Below are 20,006 nucleotides of genomic sequence, written 5' to 3'. Positions count from 1 at the left end.
ACACTCTCCCCCTCCTGTGGTTTCCAGAAGCTGGTATTTGGAAGCTTTCCATCCACAAACTGGAGGGAGATAAGAGTTGCCTTGGCTAGTAGCCTCCAATAGCATTGTGCGTCGAGACCGCAAAGCCACCCCCTCGTTGAGAAATAACACACACAAGGACACAGATATTAGGTTAATGTTATTAGGCAAATTTTGGCCACAACTTTATTGATTACAGAATGTGAGCGGTATTGGCTTAGGCACTGAATGGACCTGACTATATCTGACTCCTGCCCATTGTGCAGGGAGTCTGGTAAGGGTAAACCACCGGAAGGGGGAGCCCTGGCGATGCATACCAACTCGAGCTCCCCCTGGTGTTCCTGTCGGGGTCATATCATGGCCCTAACCCCCAACCCGGGCTTCGGACAAGATCCACACCCCCGGATTCCTTTAACGGAATACCCTTAAGCTTGGAGGGGCAGATGATGGCCACACCTCCCCTCCCCCATCACAAAGTCAAACAATGCCTAACCGCAACCCTAACAAAGTTGTGACGATTGCTACGAGGTAGGCAAAAACCAAAAGGCCTGTGCCAATTTGCCAGATGGAGAAATTCCTACCAGGCCCCTCAACGGCGACCAACTGAGGTCCATAGCAAGGCCATTGACTAAAACTTGCAAAATAGGGAGGGAGGGAGGGTGATTGAGGAAGCGAGCCAAAGAGGAAGCCCTCCTGCTCGCGCCTCAGCTTAAATGGTCCCGGCCACGCCCCCCGGCCAGCGGATTGGCTGGCTGGTCGCTGACGTGGCTGGGATCACCCGGGCATCCCTGGAGGAGAGTCGGTAGCCACGCGGTCCACTGCAACTCCTCCCCACGGGGAAGTGGAGTGGATCTCTCCTCCATGAATTTTTCTAAACCCCTTTTAAAGCCATCCAAGAGTAGGCCATCACTGCCTCCTGGGGAAATGCGTTCCACAGTTTATCTCTGTGCTCCAAGAAGAAGCGCATTCTTTTATCTGTCCTGAATCTTCCAACATTCCACTTCATTGCATGTCCCACTTTCCAGTGTTATGAGAGAGGGAGAAAACTTTATCCAATTTCTCAGCGCCACGCGTAATTTCCGGACTTAAGCAGCCACCCTTCTAGAAAATGAAGAGCTGCTCTTGTTTTTGTGCAAATGGAAAAGCCATTTTTCTTTTCTCGGTTGCAAGACTCTGACTCGGCTCTCTTCAAAGTCTGTAGGGCTGCTGGGATCCAGAACTGGGCTCCTTCCGACTGTTCCCAATCCAGGAGCCGGATTGTTTTCCTTGAATCTGGGAGATGTAGCTCCAGTTTCCTCCCCTGCCATTGACTCACTGGTAATTTACATGTACAGGGGGGGAAAATAAGTATGAGAGGCTGCGTTTTTGGAATAGATAGATTGTTTTAGAACGCAGAAAGCAAAATTTCTCCATGGATACAGCCGTGGAGGTTCCGGTGACATTTCCAGCGCATTTTTCAGCTGCTGCAAGAGTGAGAATTGCATCTGGGAAGCTGCGGCTGCATCTGTGGAAGACTGAACATTTCTGATGGTCTTCCCTGAAAGTGCATCTCTGGGGACATCCCCAGCACATGGTATGGAGCTGTTTTACCCTGTGAACTAGCCGTCTCAACACCTACACAATTGTTCCATTCTGTCCCTGTCAAACTCTCCAACAGACCAGTCAGTTTTAATGGGTGGACATAGGGCTCCATCCCTGCGTGTCAAATCCACTGTGGATGCTGGAGACCATGGCCTGATGGATTAAACCTTCCTCCTCTTACACACACAACAGTGTACTTTAAGGCCCTTAATAGAAGTTAGCTGAGTGTGTGTGGTTGTAGGGTCTTCATTTTGGACCTCCAGGGGGCATTTTGTAGGTGGAGGCCAGGTTATCTGTTGTCAGAGTGGGGCAGGTTCTCCGTCCAATGCGGGATCCAGCACCTCCACACTTCCAAGTCCGGTTCAAAGTGCTGGTACTTACAAAGCCCCTTGAGATGTTGCTGGCCAGCCTGGCCAGTGGACAGGGATGATAGGAGTTGTAGTCCAACATTCTCTGGAGAGCCATAGGTCCCCCAGCCCTGCTGGTAAGGTCTTAAATACTTTTGGATCCAACATCCTAGAAAGATTGCCTCTTTCCCGATCAACCTGCACGCTTCTGATTCCTGAGTCCTCTGCTTCTTTGGTGCTTCTCTTTCAATCTCTTGCGTTGCTCTACCAAAATGCATGAACTTTCATTATGCTGCAGTCGGTTGTCATTATGTTGACGAGAAAGACTTTCCTCTTCAGAAAACACAGCATACAGGCCCTCTGGCTTTCTGGCAGGAAGCCTAAACTGAACTAGGTAGATATTTATTTATTTGTTCCATTTCCTTTCTCCTTCAGTATTGCAGGGCCTTGGGGCATGGGTCCGCTAGATCCCGGGGATCCACTAGGCCTCTCTGTAATATGACCCAAGTCCTAAGGATCTTGAAGAAGAAGAAGAGGAGGAGGAGTTTGGATTTGATATCCTGCTTTATCACTACCTGAAGGAGTCTCAAAGCGGCTAACATTCTCCTTTCCCTTCCTCCCCCACAGCAAACACTCTGTGAGGTGAGTGGGGCTGAGAGACTTCAAAGAAGTGTGACTAGCCCAAGGTCACCCAGCAGCTGCATGTGGAGGAGCAGAGACGCGAACCCGGTTCACCAGATTACGAGTCCACTGCTCTTAACCACTACACCACACTGGCTCTTGAGTCACAAACACCTCCTACTTCTCAGCCCAGGATATCAGCATTGTCCCAGCAGGCACCAGGAAGTAGCAGGTTCTGGTGGTCTTCTAAAAAAAACCCTTCCTGTCATGATGTGAGCACTGACCTCATCCAAGGCGAGGCTGAAGTGAGGCCTTGTGCAGGACTTAGACTGTGTTATAAGACAGCAGAGCTCAAATGTTGCTTCAGCAATCGTCAGCCTAAGACCGAGACTTATAAAGGAGCAGCATTTATGTCTAAGCAGGGGAGACTCTGGTTATTTTGAGATGTCTGATGGAGTCTTAAGACTCAGAAATTGACAGTGTGACATCCTTAGGCCAGAAGGGCATTGCCACCATGTGCTCATCTTCTGGGCCCTCCAGCTCACCTCTTGGAGAAGGGAGTTAATCCCAGCATCATGACACTGCTCCTCTACAGGAAACCATGGTTCCATTTTGGAGACCAAGTATTGGAGAAGACCAATGATTAATGATGGAAAGCTGTACGACTTGCTCTATACCAGAGAAGAGAACGGTTTGGACCTAAGAGCCACACCTTACAAAGGGACGGACTTGCCACATGGCATGTTCTGTTCTAGTTTTGATGAATGCTGCAAGATGAGCTTCTGGCTTCAGCAGTTCTCCAGCAATGTTGGTTCATCCATCATGGACATGAGACCTAGAATAGTCAAACAGAACAATTCTCAAATTTTCAGAACTGTAGGGAACTCTATTACCCTTGCATCATCTTTTCTCTTGAGCAATCCTTGCAAGGCTGCTATGAGATGTGCACATGCAGATGGCAAATAATGCTGAATTGGGCCTCACCGTGACTACACAGTGACAATGTGGTGTAGTGGTTAGAGTAGGTCCTGGGAGAACAGGATTCAAATGCCCTGTGTGGCCATGGAGCTCACTGGGTGACCTTGGGCCAGCCTAGCCTACCTCACAGGGTTGTTAAGGGGATTAAATGAGAGGGGGAGCCACGTGTGCCATCTTTAGCATCATGGAGAAAAAGGTGGAATAGAAATGCAACAAAATAAAACAAATATGAATATACACTAACTGAGCTATAGCACACCCCAAAATCCAGGTTGGTCATGGTGGGCAAGGCATCTTAGTAAGAAAATTTCCTCTTGCTTTCCAATATCATAATTTAGGAACAGCCCATCGTCTTCTGTTGAATGTAGTTTGTAGACCGATGTCTCAATAAGTCACATGGGGACAGCAGCGACCCTTCCACAGGTATGTTTTAATTAGGTGGAAAAAGCATAATTTTTTGACGGCCTTCCAAGTTTTCTAAAGCAATATTAGAATAAATTGGAGAGCCTTTGCAAGGTCATAACAAGGTGATCACGAGGCAGTACAAGTGCTTAAAATGGATGAGCCTTCCCTGGAGTTATAGCTTTGGCAGTTAGACGTATCCTCTTTTTGACTTGTGCTTGGTAAACCAAAGGCTTTTGTGATGTCTCTTTTCCCCGATGACTAGAGGATACTTTATGCATTCAACCCCTGAGCAAGGTTCAGTGGTAGGGGAAGACGGAGAAGGAATAGCTGATGGAACCCTGTGGAGCTTGCCGTTTTGTTGCAGGGGTGTTGCACTTTAAATATTCAGCAAATATAGTTCTTTACTTAACAGAGGAATCCGTCACTGAGTTTTGTTCCCTGGTGGTTCCCTTGTGTGAAGAGTCCCTTCAGCAATGCGGCAAGATGAATAAGTGATGAGAGCAGTATTTGGAAAGGCAGATACCCAGGTAATGATGTGAGCAGAACTTCTGTCATTCAGACGTCTGGCCATTTGCTGTAGAAATGTGTTTCTGTGTTCCAGTCTCTGCCCAAAATAAATCTGGCAGAAGATCTACCTTGCATCGTGGCTTTGAGAACGTACCATTCTCGCATTCTTTCACCTTTGGTGGACATGCCCAAGGATTAAGACTTTCTGGGAGATTATCTATAATGAAATGAAAAAGGTATTTAAATATATCTTTCTGAAGAAACCAGAGGCCTTCCTCCTGGGCATGGTCGGCCAATTGGTGCTAAAGAAGGATAGAACTTTCTTTATGTATGCTACAACAGCAGCAAGAATACTTATTGCAAAGTATTGGAAGACACAAGATCTACCCACCCGGGAAGAATGGCAGATGAAGGTGATGGACTACATGGTACTGGCGGAAATGACTGGCAGAATCCGAGACCAGGGAGAAGAGTCGGTGGAGGAAGATTGGAAGAAATTTAAAGACTATTTACAGAAACATTGTAAAATTAATGAATGTTAGAAGGATGTTGGAATGATGTTATGTGGTTTTAGCAGAAAGGGCATAAAGGACTAAGAAAAAAATTGACTGTTAATTGGTGAAAGGAGGGAAAGTAAAGTTACATTATATTAAGATAAATTACAGGACAAAAATATGGAAAGATGGAAAGGATTTGCTGAAACAGACAATCGAACTAGAATACAAAAAAGAGAGGTGTGAGGAGGTCAAGGAAATAAGCTAATGAAAGATAAGGTTTGAGAAGATTTGTTGTATTTTTCTTTGTTTTTCCTTAATGGATTTTGTTTTTCTGTTTTTTCTTTCTTTTTTTAATTCTTTTTTATTGTGATGTGTTGCATTGTTTTTGTTTAAAATTGTGTTTTTTACTTTTTCTTTCTGCTAGTTTCATTGTCCGAAGCAAAAGAGGTTGGTTAAAGCCATATGGGTGGAGTGACCAGCTCGGCGTTCTTTATGTACTGAAATCCACATGGAGAGAGAAATAACAAAATTTTCTTTCGAGATATGAAGTGATGACATAGTCTAAGCCTGGCAAGACAGCTTACTCTGTGGTTTACCCCTTAATTAGATTCAAACTGGCTAGGATAATATGAGGCTGGAACCCTACACCAAGTGCTTTGCACCATTGCAGACAGTGGGCTTTGGCATGAGATCATGGAGAGACAAGTGAGTACTTAGATCTAGGCCAAAGGGCTGCCTTTTTAAATCTCTGAACTACTCAGTTGGGAATCCTTAGAGGTATGCTCAAGTTTAGGTAGCTAAGAGCTCAGTAGAGAGTCTCATTGGAACAATTACAGATAGGTAGCCGTGTTGGTCTGCCATAGTCAAAACAAAAATTTTTTTTTTCCTTCCAGTAGCACCTTAAAGACCAACTAAGTTAGTTCTTGGTATGAGCTTTCGTGTGCATACATGAAGAAGTATGCATGCACACGAAAGCTCATACCAAGAACTAACTTAGTTGGTCTTTAAGGTGCTACTGGAAGGAAAAAAAATTGTTTTGTTTTGTCATTGGAACAATGTGTGCGCTCCCTGGTCTCTGTCCAGGGTCCTGAAAGACATTCTCCTATTGTTTTAATTGCTCAGAATCTGCACATCCTGTCCCAGTGGGTTTGCTGGATTTCCATCTCCCCTGTCATGTCCATGGGCAGGATAGAGCATTCTACTAACTTCTGAGCACTTTGAACGTACGCCGGCTCCCTCAGCCAATAAAGCGAGATGAGTGCCGCAACCCCAGAGTCAGCATTTTTCTCTATTGATACTTTAGAAACTTGTACCTTTTGTAACAAAGCAACATTTTGACTGCCTGTGCATCTTTGCTGACTACTTCACAGAAATGCACATTCATCTGACCCTTGAAGAGTTTTGTAAGTAAACAATTTTATGACTTACCAAACACGTGGTCTGTCTCTATGCTAGGGAAGTAGGATAGCTCAGAAAGGGGAATATTTCGGGGGCTCACTGAGAGGGCACATTTTTAAGGTTTTGCAGCCTATCTCTCCACACTTTTCTTTGCTGCATGTTTTGTGATGTGAGATCTCTGCTGGGTTTCTCTCATCAAAGGGTACTTGCCCCAAACCTTGGTCTGGGCTTCCCAGATTCCAACACTTGCTTAGAGGTCCAGGTTCAGAGGCCCGTGGTTCAGCGGTTAGCCCTCATGATTTCAATTCTCCTTAGCCTCTCTGTCTGTATCCAAGTTACTGCTAGGTTTCAGGGTTCCTCCCCTTGGCCTCCTGAGGCTTTTACTTCATTAGTAGGGTGGTGCTGTGGGTTAAACCACAGAGCCTAGGACTTGCCAATCAGAAGGTCGGCGGTTCGAATCCCCGTGACGGTGTGAGCTCCCGTTGCTGGGTCCCAGCTCCTGCCAACCCAGCAGTTCGAAAGCACGTCAAAGTGCAAGTAGATAAATAGGTACCGCTCCAGTGGAAAAGTAAACAGTGTTTCCGTGCGCTGCTCTGGTTCGCCAGAAGTGGCTTAGTCATGCCGGCCACATGACCCGGAAGCTGTCTGTGGACAAACGCCGGCTCCCTCGGCCAATAAAGCGAGAAGAGCGCCGCAACCCCAGAGTTGGCCACGACTGGACCTAATGGTCAGGGGTCCCTTTACCTTTTACCTTATACCAAGTCAGACCAGTGCTGCATATAGCTCAGTTTACTCACGCTGTCTTTTGAAATCAGAGTTGCAAGTACTAGCATCTTGTCTCAAATGAATTGTTTTCCTCCACTTTGGTCTAAACAATGGATGGCTTTTGAGGAAAGCAAAAAGAGTTTTGATTAAACTAGTGGGGTTTTTTGGGGGGAAGGCTCCAGGCATCTGTATTTGAAGTTTCTGTTCTGCAAATTTTTCTTAGATTCTTGGTATCCTTTTCCCCCTTTGGAAAAGTAAAGCGAGGGTGCTTTATCCCCAGTAAAGATGTTTCGGCCATACTAAAATTACTTTTAAAAAATACACTTTATACCTGATTCGACATGGTGGGTAGGATTCAGTGGTGTATATGTAGAGTGAAAGAGGTCCACTAATACAATGGGATTTCCCCCCCTCTTCTTCCCCTATGTGCACCCCCAAAATATATTCTGGGTTTCCCCCCAACACTTCATAGCATAGCAGATTTAGGGTGTTCTGGGGGAGGAGAGTGCAGGAAAGTCTTCTTCGGTAAGTGGACCTCATTCTGTAGTTCGGTATTTTCTACATTCGTGTAGCTCTCCGCAGTTTCAGAGTGAGCACATTTCCAGATATGTTGGGAGACGCCAAGGTTTTGACCTGGGACCTTCTCCATGCCAAGCAAGGGCTCTACCACTGAACTGCAACTCTTCCCTATAACTGTTCAGCCCCTTCTCTCCCAAGTGTTCAGAGGCCTTTATTTAACAAACGCACCTTTTACAAAGCAAGGTTTTGGTCTATAACTTGAATTACAATTGACACGCTTCGGTGCATGGGGACAATTCACTTTTTTATATTGTCTATTACCGGGGAATTCGGGGCTGATTCTACAGCTACTGTAAAACGGGCTTTCAGTTCAAGTATGTTATAAATCGATTCTCTACGGTCTAGACGTGCCTACCTTTCCCTGACTTGACTTGCTGCCTGCAAGATACCATGTGGGAGGACCCAGTGTTTCTCATGAGACAGAGCTTATTTATCTTCTGTGACTCATTCACCTGACAGAGAAACAGCAGCCTTTTGATCGGTGGGTATTAGCTGTAATGGCGATTTGGAACTTGATGGTTAGAGCCAGAATGTCAGCTTTTGGAAGCGACAACAGGAGATAGCTCTTGTCTCCATACCCTGATTGTCATTTGCATGTTACCTGCTTGGTGGTAGTGCAAAACAGGACTCTGGACTTGGTAGATATTTGGCCTGGTGCAGCAGGGCTCTTGTTACATAGGAACATAACCACCTTAAAGGTAAAGGAAAAGGGACCCCTGACCATTAAGCCCAGTCGTGGCCGACTCTGGGGTTGTGGCGCTCATCTCGCTTTATTGGCCGAGGGAGCCGGCGTACAGCTTCCGGGTCATGTGGCCAGCATGACTAAGCCGCTTCTGGCGAACCAGAGCAGTGCACGGAAACGCTGTTTACCTTCCCACCAGAGTGGTACCTATTTATCTACTTGCACTTTGATGTGCTTTCGAACTGCTGGGTTGGCAGGAGCAGGGTCCGAGCAACAGGAGCTCACCCCGTCGCGGGGATTCGAACCACCGACCTTCTGATCAGCAAGCCCTAGGCTCTGTGGTTTAACCCACAGCACCACCCATGCCGCCTTAGCAGTGTTCAAAATCAGCCAAGCACCAGGCACATTTTGCACCTGCCTTTCAACCATTTGCGACCAGGTGAAGATACCTGGCGTCTCCACCATCTGGAGATGCATGCCTGGGGATCCTTGGAACCTGACTGTTTTCACACACTAATACCCTATCAGTGATATTTTATCTGCACAATCAGAATGCATTTCTGGAATCAAATTGCTTTTTCTGTGCAGCCTGAGCAGGAGCAGTCAGCCTTAAGAAAAAGAGGTTGGAATAGGGCAATAGATATGCGGACTGCCCCTGGATCAAGGGACTTCTCTTCTTTAAGTTCTCAGAGCACTTAACCCAGCTGAAGGTTCTCATCTGAACTAGCCAGATGTTTAACTAAGAATCAATCACAGTCAGGCCATCATTTTTTTTAAAAAAAATTAGAACAGGCATAGGCAAACTCGGCCTTCCAGATGTTTTGGGACTACAATTCCCATCATCCCTGACCACTTGTCCTATTAGCTAGGGATGATGGGAGTTGTAGTCCCAAAACATCTGGCAGGCCAAGTTTGCCTATGCCTGCTTTAGAGCCATTTTGCCCCCCAAATGGCAACTAGACATTCCGTTTTGGCAAAGAATTAATGCTTTTGAATTATGGTGCTGGAGGAGACTCTTGAGAGTCCCATGGACTGCAAGAAGATCAAACCTCTCCATTCTGAAGGAAATCAGCCCTGAGTGCTCACTGGAAGGACAGATCCTGAAGCTGAGGCGCCAATACTTTGGCCACCTCATGAGAAGAGAAGACTCCCTGGAAAAGACCCTGATGTTGGGAAAGATGGAGGGCACAAGGAGAAAGGGATGACAGAGGACGAGATGGTTGGACAGTGTTCTCGAAGATACCAGCATGAGTTTGACCAAACTGCAGGAGGCAGTGGAAAACAGGAGTGCCTGGCATGCTCTGGTCCATGGGGTCATGAAGAGTTGGACACGACTAAACAACCAAACAACAACACAACAACCTTGGTTTAAGGAGCCATTTGGCGCCTAGCTCATATAGCTGATTTTCTAACACTGCGCCTTACACAGAGTCAGACTATAGAAGCATAGAATTGTAGACTTGGAAGGGGTCCCGAGGGTCATCTAGTCCAAACCTCTGCAATGCCCTGCAGCCACTAGTCCATCTAGCTCCGTATCATCTACACTGATTGGCAGAAGCTCCCCGGGGTTTCAGATAGGGTTCTCTCCCAGTATTACCTGGAGATCAAATCTGGGACTTTTTGTGTACAGAGCTCAGCTGCTGAACCGTGTCTGTTCTTATGTATCTTCTGAATTCATAACCCAATACTGAACCGACCCACACCCTGCAATCACCATCTAGCTTTCCTATGTAGGTAGCGTTCTGTGGCATGGATGAATGTCCATCATGCTGGTCCCCACCTGAAGCAGATTTGCTACCTGACTTTGAACTAGGCCTCCTTAGAAATAATTCAGTAGGGCTCCATTCTTGAATCTGGTGCTCTTGAGACCTTTTGGACTACAACTCCCATCACCCCTGTTCCCCGATTGGAGTTTGTGCATTTATGAATGCTTTGCTAGGGGATTTCCTTGAAAATCCTGGGGAGAATCAGGGTGGTTGTGGTGGTTTTGCTCCCTGAAAGGAATTCTGGTTAACGTTCATTAGAATATTGCTGTGGGTTTGGGAGCTCAGTCTGAATGATGCCCTGAATCCCTTCCAGTTCCCAGAGTCCAGTGAAGATTAGAATCTAATGGTGGATCCTGTTGCTGAACTAGTAGGACAAGCTTCTTCGCAAGGCAGTGACCTTAGCTGGCCACTTAGGTGCCCTCATCAGCATCCCAAGAAGCACCCCTCATCAGCATCCCAAGAGCTGCAACAAAGGGATGGTCCCCTCCAGGCTAATGGGTGGGCCTTTCCTCTCCCCCCTGTCCTAGCTGCTAGGTAGGAGTGCGGTAACCAGAGTTGTATGTGAGTGAGCTGGAAACAGGCTTGGAACTGGAGACACAGAGACCTGCTTGCTCTGTGCTGGATCCATAGAATTATACAGTCATACCTCTTGTTATGTTTGGTTCAGGTTATGTCTTTTCAGGTTGCGTCCCGCGGCGACCCGGAAGTACCGGAAAGGGTTACTTCCGGGTTTCGCCACTCGCACATGCACAGACACGCAAAATGGCGTCACACGCATGTGCAGAAGTGGCGGAACGTGACCTGCGCATGCGCAGATGCAGGTTGTGTTTCTTTCAGGCTGTGAATGGGGCTCCGGAACGGATCCTGTTTGCAACCAGAGGTACCACTGTATATCCTAAAGATGCCGCAGTCTGCACTGATCTTTGTTCCAGGGACACTGAACCTAAGTAAATGCTTAGAACCCCATTGCGTAACGATACTAACCTGACGTTCCGGCATTACTGAAACCGGTGCTTTCAGAATGGTATTCTGTGCTTCCTTTGAGGGGATAATATAATGCAGAGTACATATTTGTTTCATGTCACACTCCTTATGCATGTGCTGTAAAGCGATACTTTTTACTTTTTGTTCCCGGAATTGGTAGTTATGTGCAGCCTGTGTAGTTGACAGCATACAACTTGAAGCCAAGTGGCACGAATGCGCTTTCTTTGATCAGCTTTTCACTAGTAATTTTGCTTGATGTGATTGGTAGGTTTATTTTACAAAATGATTCTTGGTTCGCAGCAGTAACAGGAGCGCATTTTGCATTTAAATGTGCCTCTCGCTTTGGACTCATTGGAATAGCCATGTTTATCTAAAAGGCTGTATTGGTCCAAAAGTGGAAGGGGAAACCTTCCACAGTCCACACTTGGGGAAGATCAAAATGACATAGGGACACAGGAAGCTGCCTTATGCCAAGTGAGACCATTGGCCTGTCTGCCTCAGTGCTGCCCACACTGACTGGCAGCGACTCTCCAGGGTTTGAACCAGGGACCAAAGGCCTGGTTAAAGAGGAATGTTTTTGCCTAACAGCGACTAAAGGTGCATAATGAAGGTGCCAGGCAAAGCTCCCTGGGGAGAGCATTCCACAAACGGGGAGCCACTGCAGAGAAGGCCCTTTCTCATGTTGTTGCCCTCTGAGAGCCAGTGTGGTGTAATGGTTAAGAGCGGTAGTCTCGTAATCTGGTGAACCGGGTTTTGCGTCTCTGCTCCTCCACATGCAGGGTGACCTTGGGCTAGTCACACTTCTCTGAAGTCTTTCAGCCCCACTCACCTCACAGAGTGTTTGTTGTGGGGGAGGAAGGGAAAGGAGAATGTTGGCCACTTTGAGACTCCTTCGCGTAGTGATAAAGCGGGATATCAAATCCAAACTCCTCCTCCTCCTCTTCTTCTTCCTCTGGACCTTTTGTGGAGGAGACACGTGAAGAAGGGCCTCAGAAGATGATCATAGGGCCATGCTCTCTTCTTCTCCAGAAGCAGGCTCAGGGACCTGAACCTGGTCTTAGCTGGTGACTCTGCAGCCACTCCTGGACTCCGGGGTTTTGAGAGGCTATAGGCCTGTTCATCTGTTTTCACTTGAGTGGGGAATACGAATGAATGGGGAGGGTAGGTGCAGACTCAATGTGAGGTGGTGAGGGCTGAAGTGCATGGAGGCTGATGCACGTGGGTATATTGTGGGGGCGTGGGGTCAGAGTCCACTCTTCTCCCCACATGCAATTGCCCTAGTCGTGTTTACATCCCCTGTTCAGGGACGGCAGCTGGTTGGGGCCGTTCTCTTTATATAATGTGGCAAGTGGTTGTTAGGGAGTTCTGCCAGTCTTACGAAACTTTAGCATTATGAATCAGAGCACATCCTTCTGTGTGACATTATCATTTTATTTTTCTTTCTCCACTTGCCGAAATAGGAATATTCCTTCTGTAGGTAACAATGGGATTTGAGTTTTGATAACGGCAGTGGCCCTCATGCAAAGCTGACAACCCCCCGCCTCCTCTAGTTTCTCTCCCAGGTTTCTCTCCCCTTATTTAAATATCAAAAATTCAGATGCTTTCAGAAGTGTGGTATTGGAAAGGGAAGCGTGGGTGTTATTGCAAGGTTGAGCCAATCCATTTTTATCTCATTATATATCTTTTTTTACCTAATGCTTTTTTATTATGTGAACTGCGCTGGGTTTTTAGATCCGATGCAGGGATGACGTTGCTATAACAACACGATGATTCATGTAATTTCTGCAACATTCTGTTGGGTGGGTTTTGCAGCTTGAAAGCTTCTATGCGGTAGTGATGGGGGTTCCTCTTGCTTGGTTCTGTCCACCCCACCGCAAATATGGTACCCAAGGGTCTTACAAATTCCCACCATCTTTGGTAGCAGACACCAATTGTTCACAAGGCTTCCATGAAGTTCTTTGTTGACGGATGTGATGTATTGTGTTGGACATCAAACTGAGCTTCAGAAGCAAGGTCGAGGATGATAGGATGATTATTATTATTTAGTTCCACTTCCCAACTTAGCAAGCGTGGCATTCACACTGCACCTTTGAGGGATTTGGAGCAATTCTGAAGCATCTCTAGCTATTCAAGCTCAAGGAGAAGAGGAAGTTGGCTTCATTCCAAAGGTAGCCAACCCTTGAGATGTGGTTGGACTACACTTCCCATCACCCCTGACCATTGACCCTGCTGCCGGGGGGCTGATGGGAGTGGGAGTCCAACTACAAATGGAAAGCACACTGTTGGCAACTCCTGCTCCCATACATCCCGGAAGAAAAGACAGCCAAATAAAAGCCAGGTAGACTTGACAGTAAAAAGGTAAAGGGACCCCTGACCATTAGGTCCAGTCGTGACCGACTCTGGGGTTGCGGCACTCATCTCGCTTTATTGGCCGAGGGAGCAGGCGTACAGCTTCCGGGTCATGTGGCCAGCATGACTAAGCCACTTCTGGTGAAACCAGAGCAGCACACGGAAACGCCGTTTACCTTCCCGCTGGAGTGGTACCTATTTATCTACTTGCACTTTGAGGTGCTTTTGAACTGCTAGGTTGGCAGGAGCAGGGACCGATCAATGGGAGCTCACCCCGTCATGGGGATTCGAACCACCGACATTCTGATCCGCAAGTCCTTGGCTCTGTGCTTTAACCCACAGTGCCACCTGCGTCCCTTAGACTTGACAGTAGAGCCTCTCAAAACGTTGATATTAAACAGAAGGTGGAATAGAAGTGGTAGCTCAGTGAATGGTTTAGCCCTGGATGTTATGTTCTGTAGCATTTGTGCATCAACCCTGCTGGTTGAGGCCAGTGGCCCATGTACTCCAGCATCCTGTTCTCACAGCGGCCAGCCAGATACCTATGGGAAACCCACAAGCAGGATTTGAGCACAAGAGCTCTCTCCTTGTCTGTGATTTCCAGCAATGGCTGTTCAGAAGCACTGCTGCCTCTGACAGTCTTCTTTCTCTTCCATTGGCAATCACTCGTAGCTGAGAAAGATTGTCTTCCATAAACACAATTTTAACAATGAGTCCGTAAGTGACTGTGGAGGCCAATTCTGGATCCACACGTCCTTCCACAGTGGGGACATTGGTTTCTGGGCGGGAGTTGATCACGGTGAAGGTTTTCCAAGCATGCCTTTCTCTTAGCACATTTCTCCCTTGCGTCCTGAGTTCGAGTGTCTTCTAAGCCCGTGACACCTTTGGTAAAGGCTGTTCTCCAACTGGAGCGCTCGCAGGCCAGTGTTTCCCAATTGCTGGTGTTTATACTACGATTTTAAAGATTTGCCTTGAGACAGTCTTTAAACCTCTTTTGTTGACCACCAGCATTTTGCTTTCCATATTTAAGTTGGGAATAGAGTAGTTGCTTTGGAAGACGATCATCAGGCATCAGCACAACATGACCAGTCCAACGAAGTTGATGTTGAAGAATCATTGCTTCAACACTGGTGATCTTTGCTTCTTCCAATACACTGGTATTAGTTCGTTTGTCTTCCCAAGTGATGTGTAGAATTTTTCAGAGACCCCATTGATGGAATCTTTTGGGGAGAGCAGGTACGGCATAGCCATCAGGGTTGGTAGTCATCTAAAGCCCTCTGTTGCATGAGTTTGCTTAGTCCTTTTTTAAAGCCATACAAGTTGTGGCCATCCTTGCCTCTTGTTGGAGCAAATTCTGTAGTTCGACTATGGGATGTGTGAAGAAGCACTTCCTTTTGTCTCTTCTGCTTCATGGAATGTCCACCTGTTCTAGTGTTACCAGAGAGGGAGAAAAAAACCACACCCTTTCTAAATCCACTTTCTCCACACCATGTAAAAAATGCTTCTATTAGAGTCCTCCTGGTGGTGCAGCAATAAAACTGCTAGCACATTTGCAAAGCTAAGCAGGGTCCAAGATGGTTTCAAATTGGATGGGGGACCGGGTGTTGAGATACCTGCATTGGAGGGGTTTGGACTAGAGGACCGACCTCCGGGATTCATTCCAACTCTACAATTCTTTGACTATGAACCTCTTACTCCCCTATTCCGCCACTCCCCCTATTTAGCTGTTGACAATCTCTTATCCAAGCAAATATTAAATGCTTGGGCCCTTCCACTTGTCCTCTCTCACCAGTTTTACAAGGGCATTTCTTCCTTCGGTCTCTATGCCTTTAAATTTGGGAGTGACCTATTTTCAAACTGAAAGGTTCTTTGGGCAGGGATGGTGGGGGATGTACCTTAGATGGCTTGGAACGTTGCATTAAGAGTCTGGCGTGACAGATAAAAACACACGGTTGACCCTGCCTTCCTGTCCTGGCTAATTATATTAAACTCCATTTGCATGCTGACATGAGAGTTTAAGAGGGTCGTTGGAGCCTTGATGCATATTAAATCTGCAAAATGACAGTCCAAGGCCAGGGGAACATTGGACAAGTGGCAATTAGGCCACTAAGAGGATCACACCATGTTTTCGTATTGCCGGGAGAGGTCTGCCGATCTTTGCCTTAAATGCTTGACAGAGGCACCCAGAGGTGCCTCTTGACTGCATTAGTGGCAGGATCAGTGTGGTGAAAGACAGCAGGCGGCCTCTTAGCAGAAAGTGGTGCGGTAGGTGTTTTGCGGAAAAATAGTAAGCCATCAGCAGAGCGGCCCAGTGCTCCCTGCCAGATTCCTTGCTCCTTTGGTCCTGCTGAGCGAACTATGCCACTCAAAGGATGTGCTGGCCTTCCCAAAATCTGCTTCGAGGTTTACTTTTACATCCAAGCAGGATATGAACATGGGCCAATCACTGCCTCACAGCCTAACCTGCCTAGCAGTGTAGATGAGAAGGGAGATAACCATAAATTCCTCTTGGGGGATAAAACGTCGGATATAAATGCAACACACAAGCAGATAGTTCTGAGGGTGGTCGAATGAGTTCTATGGGGGAGTGATTTTTTAATGAATACCCACCAAATTTTATTTTTTAATTCCTGCAAGTAGAAAAGTAGAGCGTCAAGAGTCCAGCCCAGCCTTCTCCTTGCTGTGCTGGTTTCCTATTGCAGTGGCCTTCTCCCCTTGCTCCCCAGTGGTCTGAAATGGTATGTTCAATTCTACCACCCAGTTGGATCAGGACCATGACCCATCTAGTCCAGTGTTGTGTTGTCACAGCAGAGAACCAGATGCCTCTTGGAAGTCCCGTGATTCCTGCATTGAAGGGGGTCCCGCTGGAGCGGTACCTATTTATCTACTTGCACTGGTGTGCTTTTGAACTGCTAGGTTGGCAGGAGCAGGGACCCAGCAACAGGAGCTCACCCCGTCGCAGGGAATCGAACGACCGACCTTCTGATCGGCAAGCCCAAGGCTCAGTGGTTTAACCCACAGCGCCACCCGCGTCCCATGCTGCCTCTTAGCCTTGGTCAGTTACCCTCATTTTTGCTTTGTCCCCTCACTTTCTTACCTTAACTACCAGCAGAAGTTCTAGTTACAGGTTGGTAGCCATGTTGGTCTGCCATTGTCGAAATAATTTTTTTAAAAAAATTCCTTCCAGTAGCACCTTTTGACGACCAGCAGAAGATTTCCCCAAAAAGCCCACCTTTAAAGTGAAGCATTTTTTCTCGATGTGCTGAGTATAGTTGCAGTTTTAAAGCTGGCTGGATTTGGGGGGAAGTGTTTGCTTAATCTCTTTCCATTGACGTTTCTCCTTTTTCCTTTTTGGTATGTTTTAAAATAATTATTACCTGTCCAAAGCATTTGAGGCTGGGAAGGCTGATAATTAGTAGGTCTGCAAACCTTAATTGGTTTAATCGGCAGATCAATCCACTAAAGCTTTAATTGATTAATTTGTAGGGCTCCAAGTTGAGACACACTTTCCTTTTATTTATTTTCTTCCGGCGAGCTACTATGTTAGGGAACAAAAAGGAATATAAGAAAGGAAAGTGAGGCCTACAGCAGCAAAAAAATTGTAGCATGGAGTTCAAATTTCCATGCGCTTCACCACAATTCATTCCCCACAAGTGTTCCCAAACAGATAGTTACCCTCTCCTTCCCTCCCACCTTAAAACAATATTGCACTTCTCTTTGAATAGACTTCACCCAAACCTGCTGATTTCTGCCTCTTGTACATGAATGATGCAATCTAAGTTAAAGCAGTAGGGAGCATGAACTGAACACCAGAAACAAAGGGAATCATTTCTTCCTAGCAACATGTTTCATTGGTACCTTGTTTCTCAAACTCCTTGGTACTCAAACAACTTGGAACCCAAACACTGCAATCCCAGAAGTAAGTGATCTGGTTTGCAAACTTTTTTTGGAAGCCAAATGTGCTCCGTTTTGAGTGTTACACTTCCATTTTGAGTGCCACGCTTCCGTTTTGAGTGTTATGCTGAGCGCTGTCTATTTTTGCTATTTATTTTGCGTTTTTGTTTTTGCGGCTCTTTTGGTTTCGTTTTTGAGACTGTGTGGAACCCAGTTCACCTACTGATTGATTGATTGTGTGACTGCAGTACATTGTTTATTGCTTTCATTTTATGGATCAATGCTCTTGTTAGATAGTAAAAAAAAATCATGATAAATTGCTGTTTTAGGGGTTGTTTTTAAAAGTCTGGAATGGATTAATCCATTTTGCATTACTTTCTTTGGGAAAGCGCACCTTGGTTTGGAACGGACTTCTGGAACGGATTAAGTTTGAGAACCAAGGTACCACTGTCTAGTCCTGTACAGTTGCACCAAACTGTTGTTGGCATCCGGCTGTCTCAAGAAACAATGGAAGTGCACCTCCGGGGGTGAAGTCAAACTGCTACATTAGCAGTACCGAGGTGACTTCCCTGGGGTGCAAGCTTGGGTAATAATAATAATAATAATAATAATAATAATAATAATTTTTATTTATACCCCACCCTCCCCAGCCAAGGCCGGGCTCAGGGCGGCTAACAAGCAATAATAAAAACAAGTTGAATGAATACAACTTAAAAACAAGATTAAAATACAACATTAAAATATTGAAACATTAAAATATTAAAATGCAGGCTCATCACAGGAGGAGAAAGGAAAAATAAAAAAGAAAGAGGGGGAGGGAATCAAATTGGCTCCAAGCCAAAGGCCAGGTGGAACAACTCTGTCTTACAGGCCCTGCGGAAAGAAATCAGATCCTGCAGGGCCCTGGTCTCATGAGGCAGAGCGTTCCACCAGGCCGGAGCCAGTGTTGAAAAGGCCCTGGCTCTGGTTGAAGCTAATCTAACTTCTTTAGGGCCCGGGACTACTAGGGTGTTGCTATTTATGGACCTTGAGGCTCTCCGTGGGGCATACCAGGAGAGGCGGTCCCATAGGTATGAGGGTCCTAGGCCGTGATGTGTCTGCAGGTCTGGGCTTCCCAGACAACAAGACCTGCCCCTCTTGGCCCCACTGTCCAAAGGAAAGCAGAGCAAGACTGTTGGCATCAGCTTGGCTGCAGGAGTTGCCAGAATGAGGCATATAAAGTGCCATCCAGCCGCCTTAGGGACTCCACTCTGGATTTGTGCAGGGTTGAGTCCTTAGCCTTTTCTTCTTCTGAAGATATCCGGCAAAAAGCTACTCGTTGCAGAGTCCTTGGTGTGGGAATAGTAGTAATAGTAGTAGTAGTAGTAGTAGTAGTAGTAGTAGTAGTAGTAGTAGTAATAATAATAATAATAATAATAAATAAATAAATAAATAAATTATACCCCGCCCATCTGGCTGGGCTTCACCGGCCACTCTGGGCAGCTTCCAACAGAATATTAAAATACAGTAATCCATCAAACATTAAAAGCTTCCCTAAACAGGGCTGCCTTCAGATGTCTTCTTAAAGTCTGGTAGTTGCTGTTTCTTTGACATCTGCTGGGAGGGTGTTCCACAGGGTGGGTGCCACCACCGAGAAGGCCCTCTGCCTGGTTCCCTGTAACTTGGCTTCTCGCAGCGAGGGAACCGCCAGAAGGCCCTCGGTGCTGGACCTCAGTGTCCGGGCAGAACGATGGGGGTGGAGACACTCCTTCAGGTATACTAGACCAAGGCCGTTTAGGGCTTTAAAGGTCAGCACCAACACTTTGAATTGTGCTCAGAAACTCACTGGGAGCCAGTGTGGGTCTTTCAAGACCAGTGTTATGTGGTCTCAGCAGCTGCTCCCAGTCACTGCTGCATTCTGGATTAGTTGTAATTTACGGGTCAACTTCAAAGGTAGCCCCACATAGAGCACATTGCAGTAGTCCAAGGGAGAGATAACTAGAGCATGCACCACTCTGGCGAGGGAGCCTGTGGGCAGGTAGAACAGCTTCATTCACATTGCTTCCACTAGGAAAAGCTCCTTAGAGGCTATTTATTTGTAGTGTTTATTTAGCAATGTTTCTATATCTCATTGAAAGTTAATTATTGCAACCATCCTGTAAGACTGGCCAACATTATCATTACCATCCATTTCCTAGATCTGGACTCTACATTACTCATTCAGTCCCCACCCCCCATCTTGTTTCCATAGATTGTCGGGAGAATCTTGGCTGATCGGGAGAGGTGGACTTTGGGAAACCTCCATAGAAAATTTGGTATTGTTTCTGCACAAGGTAACGACAAGTTAAGTTCTTAAATTTAGTGACCTGATACTTGGGAGTTGTGTATTGAATAGGATGGTGTGCTATTTCCTCTGCCTCCGGGTTCCAGAGTTGGCTTGAGGAGGACTCTAATTCAGATGCTGTACCAGCCATTCTGCTTGAGGCTATGCTGCTGTATCCTGAAAACGTGGCTCTTCCATCAATCATCTTCTCAATCTGAAGTCCTTTAAATATTGCAACAATCTCCGCTGGCAGATGGAGCCAATGGAAGTGCCACCAGCCTTTTTAAGATTGCAGAGGACTTTAAGCCTTTGCTGATATAGTGTCAGGCCAAA

At 46.4% G+C, this 20,006-nt stretch overlaps 1 protein-coding gene across 1 annotated transcript in view; it reads left to right on the top strand.

Moving 5' to 3' along the window:
* Positions 1 to 1,573: 1,573 nt before the first annotated feature.
* Positions 1,574 to 20,006, top strand: part of TSNARE1 (t-SNARE domain containing 1) — a 339,199-nt gene continuing 320,766 nt past the window's right edge. Inside the window, exons 1-2 of the mRNA XM_083622303.1 lie at positions 1,574 to 1,591; positions 19,602 to 19,683. Of these exons, the coding sequence (XP_083478429.1) occupies positions 1,589 to 1,591; positions 19,602 to 19,683 (85 nt within the window). The 5' untranslated portion in view covers positions 1,574 to 1,588. The remainder of the gene's footprint in view (positions 1,592 to 19,601; positions 19,684 to 20,006) is intronic.

The sequence above is a fragment of the Podarcis filfolensis genome (genome assembly GCF_964270895.1).
Source record: "Podarcis filfolensis genome assembly, chromosome: 7".
Taxonomy (NCBI): Eukaryota; Metazoa; Chordata; class Lepidosauria; order Squamata; family Lacertidae; genus Podarcis; species Podarcis filfolensis.
Note: the sequence above shows the minus strand (reverse complement) of the source record. Positions and strands in the feature narration are given on the sequence as shown.